Genomic DNA, 11131 nt, shown 5'->3' on the forward strand with positions numbered 1-11131 from the left:
CACCCCTAGAATTCTCAAACATGAATAATAATCCAATTAGAAGATCACTAAGAAGAGAATTTCACTATATCTACTTTGTTAAAAGACTTTATTAATATTTTTTTAAAGGATTTTTAAATGTACTCAAAATATTAATATCTTAATAATCTTAATAATTGAAATCAAATGTTAAAATTATTAGTTGACTGATACACTTAAAATTCTTCTTACTTTTTTATTTGTAGGACTATTCGAAGTATAAATATTCACGTGTTTATTTGTCGGATTACTCCTAAAAAAAATTTGAATTTAGTTGGCTCCTAAGGAATGTGTATGTGAGAAATTTGAAGTTTGAAACTTTTCGACATTTTGATCCCACTACCCGCACAGGAGAATAATGGGTCACCAATTTCATCAACAAATCCAACGCCATCAAGCAACAGATGGTGTTCTTAACCTCTTCAGAAAAGCCAATCACGATCTCAACTTCGTTCACCACTCCCTCGAAAAGGAGTTCCAAACCCTTTACCCTGACAACGTCCGTTTTTTCACTCCTTTTCCACTTCGCACTTTTCACATTTATGCTTCAATTTTAATTTTAATCTTTATTTTATTTTTTTTTCCAGGCAAACCCTATGAAGCTTGTTTCGAGAATCAAGAAGATACAGGAAGATATATCAACATTGAAAGGGCAGTGTCAAGATCTTTTGGCTGCTAAGCAGGTTTCTCTATACTCTATAGTATTATAGATAACTTATTCTGTGTAATTTCAATGCTATAATGATATGTAATTTTTCTCAATTTTTTATGCTGCCATACTTGATTGCAAACTTATCAGACTCTTGGCTTAATTTGTAAACAGTAAACACTACAGGTTTAGATGATTAGGTTGCTACTTCAATTTTATGATTGAAGTTTACCTAAACTCGTGTAAGCTTCACAAGTTAAGATAAACGCTGAGTTTTGAATGCCTTGTTTCATTGATGTTTGAATTAGTATATGTTTAAATACCTAAATTCTGGTTTTTCTTTGTTACTGAATAGAATTGCTATTAGTATTGTAGGACAATCATGATATGATATAGGAGGACGCTTGTCATCGTGACCCTGCCTGTAAAATTAGTCAGCGTCAAGATGCTGTGGCAAATGATCTTAAAAGGATGAGAAGATATTGGAATTGAGTGAATTTCTGATATTGACAGTAAATAGAAATAGAAAGGGTTCCATATTTGATATTTTGATTTTTGAAGTAGATTGTGAGATTGTGTTTATTCACTTGTGCAGGATTTAATTGATAAGGCTCAGAGAACTCTGGTTGAGAACAGAAATTTAGTGCAGCGCATGCAAGCATCTGTGGGCATCCCCCTCACCGGCGAAGATGATGAGGCTTTTACTAACTTCCAACAGGTAATTGTGTCTCTGTGTATGTTGTTTTTTCTGCCCTTTTTTGTGTGTGTTTTTGATTTTTAGAGGAAAAAGAAAAGCAATGAACAGACGAAGTGATGAAATTCTGCTTGTGAATTGTGCCTTTTTTTTCTAAACAGATGTAGTGATGAAATTTCTTGTAGTTTTCTCATTAATCTATTACAGAGAATTTCATAATGGTTCGTGTAGCTTCCCAATAGGATTTAGCCTGTTAGTTCTTCAAAATATCATGCATCATTGCATTCCCTGATAGTTTTGATTTCATAAGGGAAGAAAAAGCATCATTTCACAATGCAGTTTTTTTCATTTTGGAGGTGACTAAGTGGAGCGTGATGGTTATTTCTGTATGCGTCTTCTGCAATTCTCAATGGTTGCCTATTTTCCAAGTGGTGTTTCAAGTGTTTACACCATTTGCCAGCAAGCAACTAATATTTAAGAAATATGAGGCTTTGCTTACATGTATTTTACCCAAGCAAAGTTGTTCTTGGGTATCTTTCATATTGCGCTGCCTCCAACATAACAAAGATTCCGTGTGATTGAGTTGGTGGAGAGCGGAAGGTGGAAAATAGAGAATGGAACGAAAATCATTTTGATCAGAGTTATGTTCTTAAGTTGAAATGAGTAAATTTTGTTTTCCATGTTAATATATTTTTCTTGAGCCAATCAAGTGCAAATTGATTTTCTAGTCCCTAAAGCTTCAAGTTGCAATGAATTTTACAAAGTTTTAACTGATTGTGCAGATAATTGAGGAATGGACAATGCAAGTGAGATCCAAAATAGGTAAGGTATTTCTTGGGCTTTTTGGTTTATCAATTTTCCTGACATTTATGACTGCCTATTTAAATATTGATGTGTAATTTTTATTAGATGACAGTGAAAGTGTTTTCGAAACAGAAGTTTTGATTGAAAATGTATATATATATTTTTTCCAAATTGTTAGGAGGGATGGAATTTATAAAAGCAACTATTGTCCAGTGTGCAAGAACAGAAAAGGGAGAGAAATATAGAATGGAGTTTGGGTTTGAGTAAATGATCGAGTCTTAAGTCTAAATATGTGTTACCACTTCTGGCTCAAGGTTTGCGAGACAGTTGTTCCTGAGCCACAAGAAGGAACAATTTGAGCTTTCTCCAAAGGAATTGGTGTTCTCCTAGTCCGTACTACTACTACTGTAGCAATTGTCAAGACATTCATTCAAGTTCTCATGCACTTATGTTTATCTCTTCTTATCGCAATTATTTTTAACTCATCAACTGCGGAACTGCATAAGTCATGTGTTCAGAATTTTTTTGCCTCTCTTTTCCGATGTTGCATGCATACCAGTTTGCCTCATAAAAAGTGGATGCCATTTGGTTTCTAAACCGCAAAAAGATGGTTGCAATTTAGATGCAGTTTGGACTTTGAAATATCCGAGCCTTGCACACCCCTACAATTAACTTCGTCCTGCTTGCCCTACTCATTTCTTCTCATGTTAATATATGATGTCACTTAGTTGTATCTCTGACCTCTGTAGCTAATTAAGCTTTTAGAAGAGATGATTAGTGACAAGTTTTATTTTCTTGTTAATATATTTATAACAGTTGTCACCTTTTCTTATCATAATGTGATCTTAAATATTTTTTTGCATGTTACTTCCAAAATCATGAGTGCATTAAACAAATGTCTCAGTAACCACGTATGTGTTGATGCAGGGGATGAAAAACATGATGCTGATTCTGGAGATCTAAACAAACTGCTCTTCTCAGCAATAGTTCAAAGTAATTGAACAGGTTTCATGAAGGTTGTAGATGTCGCAATTTATGTCAAACTCCAACTTTGTGTTGTAGTATCAATAGAACTCTTGGTCCAGAGTTGTTACTCCTTACTTTGTGAAGGATTGGAATTATAGACATGAAAACAATTATGTTAGCAACATGTACAATTTTCGTTAAATTGATTATTCTCATTTTTCTTTTTCTTTTTTTTAAAAAATCCTTTTTTCTGGGATAGAAAAATATGAAGACAATGTAAATTACGCCACCAATGTGCAACAGGTTGGAAAGCTTATTCAGGGAAACAGAATCTTGTTACATGGCAAGATCTCCCGCTAGAACTATATGTAAGTGCCAGTTAGCTCAGGTTTGTGTCTAGTAATAGAACTCAAATTCTGATAGTTCAATCAGAATTAGACAGAAAAAAAAAAAAAAGAAACAAGAACATGTAAAAGACATTATATAATTCAAAACAAAAGCAGCAGAACAATATGGTTTTCACTGCAGATATAATCTGTTGTTGAAGGTTAGCTGCATCTCTTATTAGTTAGTTATACAATCCTCTTGACATGAAACATAGACACATGTTAATGATGTATTACTTTGTTATCTCACAACTTAATGTTGTATGCCTGTTTTGAAACCACTTAGATGCACCAGGTTGAACTTGCATTAAGATAATCCAATGGTATGGATTTGAATCATCAGCGAGTAGCATTTATCATGATTCAAAACTACACCATTAGATTACTATGTATAATTCATTAAGTCCAATTCTTTGCACCATAGCATTGTCCATGGTATCTTTGCTACTTTGAAGTTGGAGGTTCTTCTAACCACTTTGCGCGAAAGCCGGTTCCTTGACAATCAGAACAACACATGGATCCCTGAAAAAATATGACAAAGTAATGGCATGATGAGTCTCTTCTAAATTGAAGTGCTAAGGATCTAAACAATTAAGTTTTGAGCATGGATGTACCTTGCCATTGCAAATAATACAGCTGGTATTTTTCGATGGAACTTCACAGAGCATTTTGTCACCAATAATGAAGAAACCAGTACCCCCACACCATTTGCATTCAGTATGCCCCTTTGAGTTGCAAGACGAACAAACAATTGGCCGTGGTTGCTGCAAACATCAGGAGTTTTTGAGAACAATGACCAACATGGAGCTATAAGAAAAAGGTAACTAAATTTATATTCTAGAACATTAAAATCCTTGCTAGTTTTCTTCATTCCTTCTCCTTTGTACTTGTCTTCAGGTGAGCTGTTTCGAAGTCATAGCTGATGTAACCATTGATACCACTATGACTATCATCATTCATAATTACACATTACCAGCATATTAGGCCAAGGGACTTATGCAGTTTTATTATTCCCTCCATCTAATAATACCTGTCCGATTTAATAAAATTGGCACATTCATTATTGGATAGTAGAATCTCATCTCATGTGATTTGGACGTGTAAGAAAAAGGTTTGCAGAGAATCCAATTTGGAGGATGAATCAGATGGAAGATTGACAGGCGGCGAAAGGCAGAGGAAAACTCAAAAGACCATGATATGTAATAGTATCATTATAAACATGATACAAAATCAATCAAATAAAATAAAATAAATTTGATATATAATAGGACATGATAGCGAAGTTTAATTCATGTAAATGACTCCTATTTAGTAGGATAAGGCTTTATTGTTGTTGTACATTCTTTATTGATTTTATCAATTTAGCTGTTATTAATGGACAGAGAAGTAATTACTTTGTAAGGCGCTAAGTTGCCTAAACAATGAACACATATGGCATTCATTAAGTGCATGCTATTTTACTAAATTGAATAAATTCAAATGCTCTCTTTGTTCTGGGTGAAACAAAAGGTTTGTGAAGGGATAAGTCCTCTTGAAACAACATCTTGGAGATTAGACAAGCATTGCTTATATGATAAGTTAATTAATTGAACCATGTAAATTGAATTCATCAGAAGCATACCAACTTAGATTTTTCTTGCAAAAAATAAGGAATATGAGATTTATTAATTTAATGTTATCATCATCAGCAGCACATGATGGAAACAAGAATTTGAAACGTACCTGGGAGATTAACCAGGTTTTTTCTATGCGACTAACAAAATCAGAAGATGAGTCCACCATAGAAGCTCGGATTCTATTGAATAGCTTTGGATTACGTGGCATAGAAACTCTTAAACCAATTGGTGCTCTGAACCTTCTTCTACTACTCTGCAATGTTTTTGTCATGAGTGCTGACTCAGTACTACTACAAGATGCAGAAGTAGCCATTTTCGGGTTTCTTCTTCTTGGATAGATATTGAGAAGGGAAAAGAGAACATAGAAATAGAAGACCTTGAATCAATTTAATGGTCAAAATACAAGGTAGCAGGTCATGGTTTTTTGTGTTTTCCTGTGGTGTAAAGGCAACTTAGAATCCATTGGTTCTGGAGGCAGCAGAGACCAAGATATGCACAAGCACAAGGCCAAGGACTAATAAGATATTTATAATAATTGAAGTTGGGACCCACCCATAAAAAAAGGGTTCAAAATAGAAGAAAAAATGTATAGATTGGGCGTTTTTGTTTTAGATTATCTTTTATTCAAATTAATTATATATAAAAAAAAGCAATACAAAAATTTGGATTTGAATTTTTTAAATTTTGAATTTTACTTTAAAAGATAAAGTATAATTTTTTATTATTTATTTTGTAAATGAGACCAAAAAAAATATGAAAAAAAACTATTCAAAAATAAAAAAAATTATTTTTTCTCTCAAATAAAATTTAATTTTAGAGGATCCAAATTCCAAAAATTTATAAACAGTAGGTTGTTATTTATCCATAAATTTATTTAATTTGTTCTTGTTGAAAATAAATTAAAATTAAGAGAGAATAAAAATATGCTAATAGTTTCTACTTTCTAGTAGTAGTTAGTGGGTGTAGTGGCTACTCGCTAGTGAGAATTGATACAATATTTTTCATATAACTCGATCTAAAGGTTTGTTTGTGATTACTTAATGAATTAATGAATTGCTGATATTTAAATTTTCGATACATGTTTGAGTAAACAATAAATTAATTTAAATTTGTTTTTATATAATTTTTTTTTATTTTTTATAGTTTTTCCTAATCCGGCTAGCCCAAGATGCCCAAGATTATTGGAGTTATATTTAATGACCAATCCTTCACATATTGGAGTTATATTTAAATGTTTGTCTCGATCATCAGATTCTAAATTCTAAGTTCATAACCCTAACCCATTCTCATTTTGAGCAGAACAGATCTACTAATTCTTTGATTTCAGTTAGTAAAATAAGAGGAGTCAGATCTTGAACTAAGAAATAGATTCTAGAAGCTAAAAAAGGATATCCTGAACAATTTCAATAATCCGTTTCATTGATATTCTTGATATAGTAGATGCTATCACGCATACAATTATACTCAATTCGATGGAATTGTTTGATCTTAAAGGGGATCCTCTATAATTTCGCACGTGAGGAGTTATTTCTTGGTTTCGTCCAGTCATTAATAACTTGATTATTTTTAGATAATAGTAGATAGAAATAACACTTGTAAGGAGTCCTATTGAAACCAAGAAATATAGGCCTGCCTGCGATCCACACCGAATAAATGAAGTTTTCCAAAAAAACCTGCTAGTGGAAGAAGACTTCCTAAAGATAAGAGACATAGGACTAAAGAGAGAGCCAAGCTGATTTTTAATATAACTTTTTTTTGGTAAGGGCCTTTAACATGATTTTAATTCAATTTCCTAGGAGATTTTTTGGGCAGGAGGAGTAAGAATTTTTTGTTAGGAAACCAAAAAAACCTCTAGCTTTTGTTTTGATTTTGGGCCTTTAGCCCATTTAAAACCGACAACCCACATTCAAAATGTTTCTCGTCATTTCGTATCTAACCCATTTGACACTGACAGTTTATAACACATAACCTCCCTCCGCCCTCCGCCCTCCGCCGTTCGTCGTCATAGTCGCGCCTCCAGAAGCTTCTCTTCCGTGTTGCCACCGTCGATCCGAGTCTATCGACCGTTCTGAAGCTGGTAGTTTCCAAATCTACAGTGAAGCTCCTAGCTCCCCAAAACCCTAATCATATTGATCAGGTATTCACTCACACACATCCCCTGTTAAAAGTCTTGCGTTGTGCTGAAATATTTGGAATTTTTCGAATGCAATAACACAAATTTTCACATAGAATAGAAATTGTCGATGTAGAATTATGCTAAAATCATTACATTAGATAGCATGGCCTTACATTTTCTCCCGTTTTAGTAAAGATATATTTATTTTTCTCAGGTAGGGGGATTGGTGAAGTGAACATAACATGGCTTCAAAACGGGAAAGGGAAACTAACAAGGGGTTAGGGGAGGAAGAGCTTGATGCCGAGGCTAAAAGGCAGAGAAAGGATGAGGAGTCTTCTCCTCCTTCTGCTGCTGCTTCCATTGCAAACCCTCTTTCTGGGTTGGCCAATAATTATGCCGACATTGATGAGGAGGAATATTATGATAGAAAGGGAAAGCTTTCTACTAATGAGAGGAGGAATGACGGGTCCCAGAAAAATGGGAATGGATATGAAGAGCTGGGTGATAGTGATAGTGATGACGATGATTCCAGCGAACCATTATATGGTGGAAGACGCAGTCGACAAATTGAGGTTCGGAAAGACTGTCCTTACCTTGATACCGTTAATAGACAGGTATTCAGCTTATCCTGTTCTTTTGTATAGGCAGTCATTCTTTTGTATGCATATCGTATCTGAGATTCTGAGCTATGATGATGTTGTGTAGGTTTTGGATTTTGACTTTGAGAAGTTCTGTTCTGTCTCTCTGTCGAATTTGAATGTGTATGCGTGCTTAGTTTGTGGGAAGTATTACCAAGGCAGGGGTAAAAGTTCTCATGCCTATACACACAGCCTTGAAGCAGGACACCATGTTTATATCAATCTCCGAACTGAGAAAGTCTACTGTCTACCCGACGGATATGAAATTAATGATCCTTCATTGGACGACATTCGTAATGTCCTTAATCCAAGGTTAGTCTAATATGTTTTATTTTGGCTCTCTTGATACCATAATGTAACATCCTACCATAATATGTTTTTTGCTTAGTGAACTTTACCATGTACTTAGGTTCTTCTGCCTGTGGATGTGCCATCCTGTTTGTAACATGATAGTTCTGTGATGCTCATAGTTCCTGTAAAAGATTAAACCTCAATTATCTAATATTAAGAATTATATTAAAACTAAATTTTTAGTGATTATTCTATATGATACCAATCTTTCTTCATCTAGGGACAACAAATTCTAGTTAAGATTAAATACTAGAACTCATCGAAGTGCATTTATATGGTTCTCTGCCTGCAGGTTTACTCCAAAGGATGTTGAGCTACTTGACAAAAATAAGCAGTGGTCTAGGGCACTTGATGGTTCTAGTTACCTTCCTGGAATGGTATACCTTGTCTTGCTTATATATTATAACAATAAAATTTGCATTGTTCATTGGATTTATCTAATCCATTATGAAATGATTTCAGGTGGGACTCAATAATATTAAGGAGACTGATTTTGTGAATGTAACAATCCAGTCCTTAATGAGAGTTACCCCCTTGCGGAATTTTTTCCTTATACCTGAGAACTATCAACACTGCAAATCCCCACTTGTTCATCGATTTGGCGAACTGACAAGAAAGATCTGGCATTCACGAAACTTTAAAGGACAGGTTTGTTTTAGACATACTCATTACCTACGTGTGACTTTTATAATTTAATGCTTATCTCTGTATTTATCTGTGCCAACAGGTCAGCCCGCATGAGTTTCTACAGGCAGTAATGAAAGCCAGTAAGAAACGGTTTCGGATAGGAGCTCAATCTGACCCAGTTGAGTTCATGTCGTGGCTTCTTAATACGCTACATGCAGATCTTAAATCTTCGAAGAAGAATACCAGCATAATTTACGATTGCTTTCAGGTACTTCCTTATTGCTCTTATTTTCTTATCTTTTGGTTGAATGTTGTTGCTAGCTGCAACTATCTACCTATGTTTCAAAGATTTTTTTTTAAAAGAAAAATATCTACTGAAGTGGCATTTCATTTTTAAATAGGGCGAACTTGAGGTTGTAAAAGAGATTCCTAACAAAGGGATCACCGATAAGAAAGAAAACGGTGAGGACCTAAACAAGAATGAGAAAAATTCAGATGGTGCTACAGAGAGAGATGCATTCGTCAAAGAAACTTCCAAGATGCCATTTCTAATGCTAGGATTGGATTTGCCACCGCCTCCACTTTTCAAAGATGTGATGGAAAAAAATATAATACCCCAGGTACTGCTTCACTTAACTCGCTTACTTTGCTTTGTGCATTGAAATATTGTCATGAAAATAATTTTCATTTAGGTGGTTGTAGTTTGAATCATAACTCTGTTGCTAGGAGACATACAAGAATGGCGAAAGGAATGTTGTGGTTACACTGTTAGAAGGATAGTGTGAAACCTTGTAGCTTGTTGCTTGTTAACATTTTTTTCTGAAAACAAGGGGCAAATTACACTCATCTTATGATTGTAAAATATAACACTTCAACATAACCTGGACAAAGAAGGGGGTAACGAAGAATTTCACTACACCATTCAAGGGAGACCAGAAAAATTTTCCCTTAAAAAAAGTAAATGAAAGAAGCAGTTTATGATATTTACTTAAAAAAGATTTTGCTTATGCTGTAATACAGCTACAGTTTATGTTATGTAACTTATGTTCTCCCGTTTTCACTGACCGGGTTCTCAAGCACTCTGTCTCTCGTGCTAACAAAGTTTGCTATATAGGTTCCTCTCTTTAACATTCTAAAGAAGTTTGATGGGGAGACTGTTACAGAGGTGGTTCGTCCTCACATAGCAAGAATGCGGTATCGGGTTACCAAATTGCCTAAATATATCATTATTCACATGCGTCGATTTACTAAGAACAATTTTTTTGTGGAGAAAAATCCCACTTTAGGTAAGAATTTACTTGCTGTAATTTTGTTCTAGTTGATGCCAGCATGCTTATTCCAAGTTCATAATAAGAATTCTCGTTTCAGTCAACTTTCCTGTTAAGAACCTGGAGTTGAAGGACTACATTCCCTTGCCAACGCCGAAAGAAAATGAGAAATTGCGATCTAAATATGATTTGATCGCCAATGTCGTCCATGATGGCAAACCTGGTGAAGGTTTCTATAGGGTATTTGTTCAACGCAAATCAGAAGAACTATGGTAAGTTTTGTTTCTTGGCTAGAGACAGAACATTTATCAGTCTATTTATCCTTTAGAACTCAAATTCATCAATCTGAATTTCTGTTTCAATAATAGGAATTAATATCTTAATTTTATTTCTTTTCTTTTTTCAAAAAATATAAAATAGGTACGAGATGCAGGATTTGCACGTCTCAGAAACACTTCCTCATTTGGTTGCACTTTCAGAAGCTTATATGCAGATATATGAGCAGCAACAGCAACAGCAATAAAATCGACTCAAGTCCTGTTTTGCAAGCACCATAATCTGAAACTTGATTTTACCCGAATAGAGATGTAGAGGTGTACGTGCTGGGGTTGGGATGAGTTGAATCCAGCATTATTTTTTTACTGGGTCATTTTGTAGAAATCAAATCAAAATCACTGAAAATAATTGGATCTAAAGAGTTGACCTCATATTAGACAATGCATTATGTAAGACTTTGGATATTATATGTACTTATGTAGTAATGAAATTTTAAACAAAAAAAGAAGTTTTTGGCCAGCATTTTAAATCCTTTGGTTTTGTAATCAAAGAACATATTTTTAGCCAACATTTTGAAATATAGTTGGATAATTGTTGGTCAAAAATAATAAATTCTGTTAGTCTTGTAACATTCTTCTATATAAAATACTATTTCAACAAAAAAAATAGTGTCGAGAGCACAAGTATGGAACAGGGAGTTCTTCTATATAAAATACTATTTC

At 34.2% G+C, this 11131-nt stretch overlaps 3 protein-coding genes across 7 annotated transcripts; 2 read left to right on the plus strand and 1 right to left on the minus strand.

Moving 5' to 3' along the window:
- Positions 1 to 267: 267 nt before the first annotated feature.
- LOC107605449 (spindle/kinetochore-associated protein) lies at positions 268 to 3353 on the plus strand. 4 transcript variants are annotated; one of them, XM_016307331.3, is made up of 5 exons: positions 268 to 517; positions 606 to 701; positions 1263 to 1385; positions 2144 to 2183; positions 3093 to 3353. In XM_016307331.3, the coding sequence occupies exons 1-5, from the start codon at positions 377 to 379 to the stop codon at positions 3164 to 3166; spliced, it is 474 nt and encodes a 157-aa protein (XP_016162817.1). In that variant the 5' UTR covers positions 268 to 376; the 3' UTR covers positions 3167 to 3353. The 4 variants fall into 4 exon arrangements, with proteins under 4 accessions (XP_016162817.1, XP_020960877.1, XP_020960876.1 ...); XM_021105218.2 differs by having other exon boundaries at positions 274 to 517; positions 2144 to 2188; XM_021105217.2 differs by lacking the exon at positions 3093 to 3353 and adding an exon at positions 2344 to 3027 and having other exon boundaries at positions 274 to 517.
- Positions 3354 to 3599: 246 nt separating this feature from the next.
- On the minus strand, positions 3600 to 5634 carry LOC107605450 (uncharacterized). 2 transcript variants are annotated; one of them, XR_015886201.1, is made up of 4 exons: positions 5240 to 5634; positions 4132 to 4281; positions 3893 to 4039; positions 3600 to 3818 (listed from the first exon to the last, which is right to left on the minus strand). XR_015886201.1 is itself a non-coding variant. In XM_016307332.3 (3 exons), the coding sequence occupies exons 1-3, from the start codon at positions 5444 to 5446 to the stop codon at positions 3962 to 3964; spliced, it is 435 nt and encodes a 144-aa protein (XP_016162818.1). In that variant the 5' UTR covers positions 5447 to 5631; the 3' UTR covers positions 3600 to 3961. The 2 variants fall into 2 exon arrangements, 1 of the variants encoding a protein (XP_016162818.1); XM_016307332.3 differs by having other exon boundaries at positions 3600 to 4039; positions 5240 to 5631.
- Positions 5635 to 7012: 1378 nt separating this feature from the next.
- Positions 7013 to 10877, plus strand: LOC107605451 (uncharacterized). The gene is made up of 10 exons (XM_016307333.3): positions 7013 to 7270; positions 7464 to 7863; positions 7955 to 8199; positions 8531 to 8615; positions 8701 to 8886; positions 8966 to 9133; positions 9267 to 9485; positions 9980 to 10151; positions 10234 to 10405; positions 10554 to 10877. Exons 2-10 carry the CDS (start codon positions 7492 to 7494, stop codon positions 10654 to 10656), a joined length of 1722 nt encoding a protein of 573 aa, XP_016162819.1. The 5' UTR covers positions 7013 to 7270; positions 7464 to 7491; the 3' UTR covers positions 10657 to 10877.
- The last annotated feature ends 254 nt before the right edge of the window (positions 10878 to 11131 follow it).

Source organism: Arachis ipaensis, chromosome B6, assembly GCF_059453495.1.
Source record: "Arachis ipaensis isolate K30076 ecotype BB chromosome B6, ASM5945349v1, whole genome shotgun sequence".
Taxonomy (NCBI): domain Eukaryota; kingdom Viridiplantae; phylum Streptophyta; class Magnoliopsida; order Fabales; family Fabaceae; genus Arachis; species Arachis ipaensis.

Coding starts and splice junctions, on each gene's coding strand:
- LOC107605449 (XM_021105216.2), top strand. CDS start 377: ATGGGTCACCAATTTCATCAACAAATCCAACGCCATCAAGCAACAGAT. Junction 518..605: donor AAACCCTTTACCCTGACAAC/GTCCGTTTTTTC, acceptor TTTTTTTTCCAG/GCAAACCCTATGAAGCTTGT. Junction 1,386..1,717: donor CTTTTACTAACTTCCAACAG/GTAATTGTGTCT, acceptor TTCATTTTGGAG/GTGACTAAGTGGAGCGTGAT.
- LOC107605450 (XM_016307332.3), bottom strand. CDS start 5,446: ATGGCTACTTCTGCATCTTGTAGTAGTACTGAGTCAGCACTCATGACA. Junction 4,282..5,239: donor AAACCTGGTTAATCTCCCAG/GTACGTTTCAAA, acceptor TGATGTTTGCAG/CAACCACGGCCAATTGTTTG. Junction 4,040..4,131: donor GTATTATTTGCAATGGCAAG/GTACATCCATGC, acceptor ATATTTTTTCAG/GGATCCATGTGTTGTTCTGA.
- LOC107605451 (XM_016307333.3), top strand. CDS start 7,492: ATGGCTTCAAAACGGGAAAGGGAAACTAACAAGGGGTTAGGGGAGGAA. Junction 8,616..8,700: donor CTAGTTACCTTCCTGGAATG/GTATACCTTGTC, acceptor AAATGATTTCAG/GTGGGACTCAATAATATTAA. Junction 10,152..10,233: donor GGAGAAAAATCCCACTTTAG/GTAAGAATTTAC, acceptor TTCTCGTTTCAG/TCAACTTTCCTGTTAAGAAC.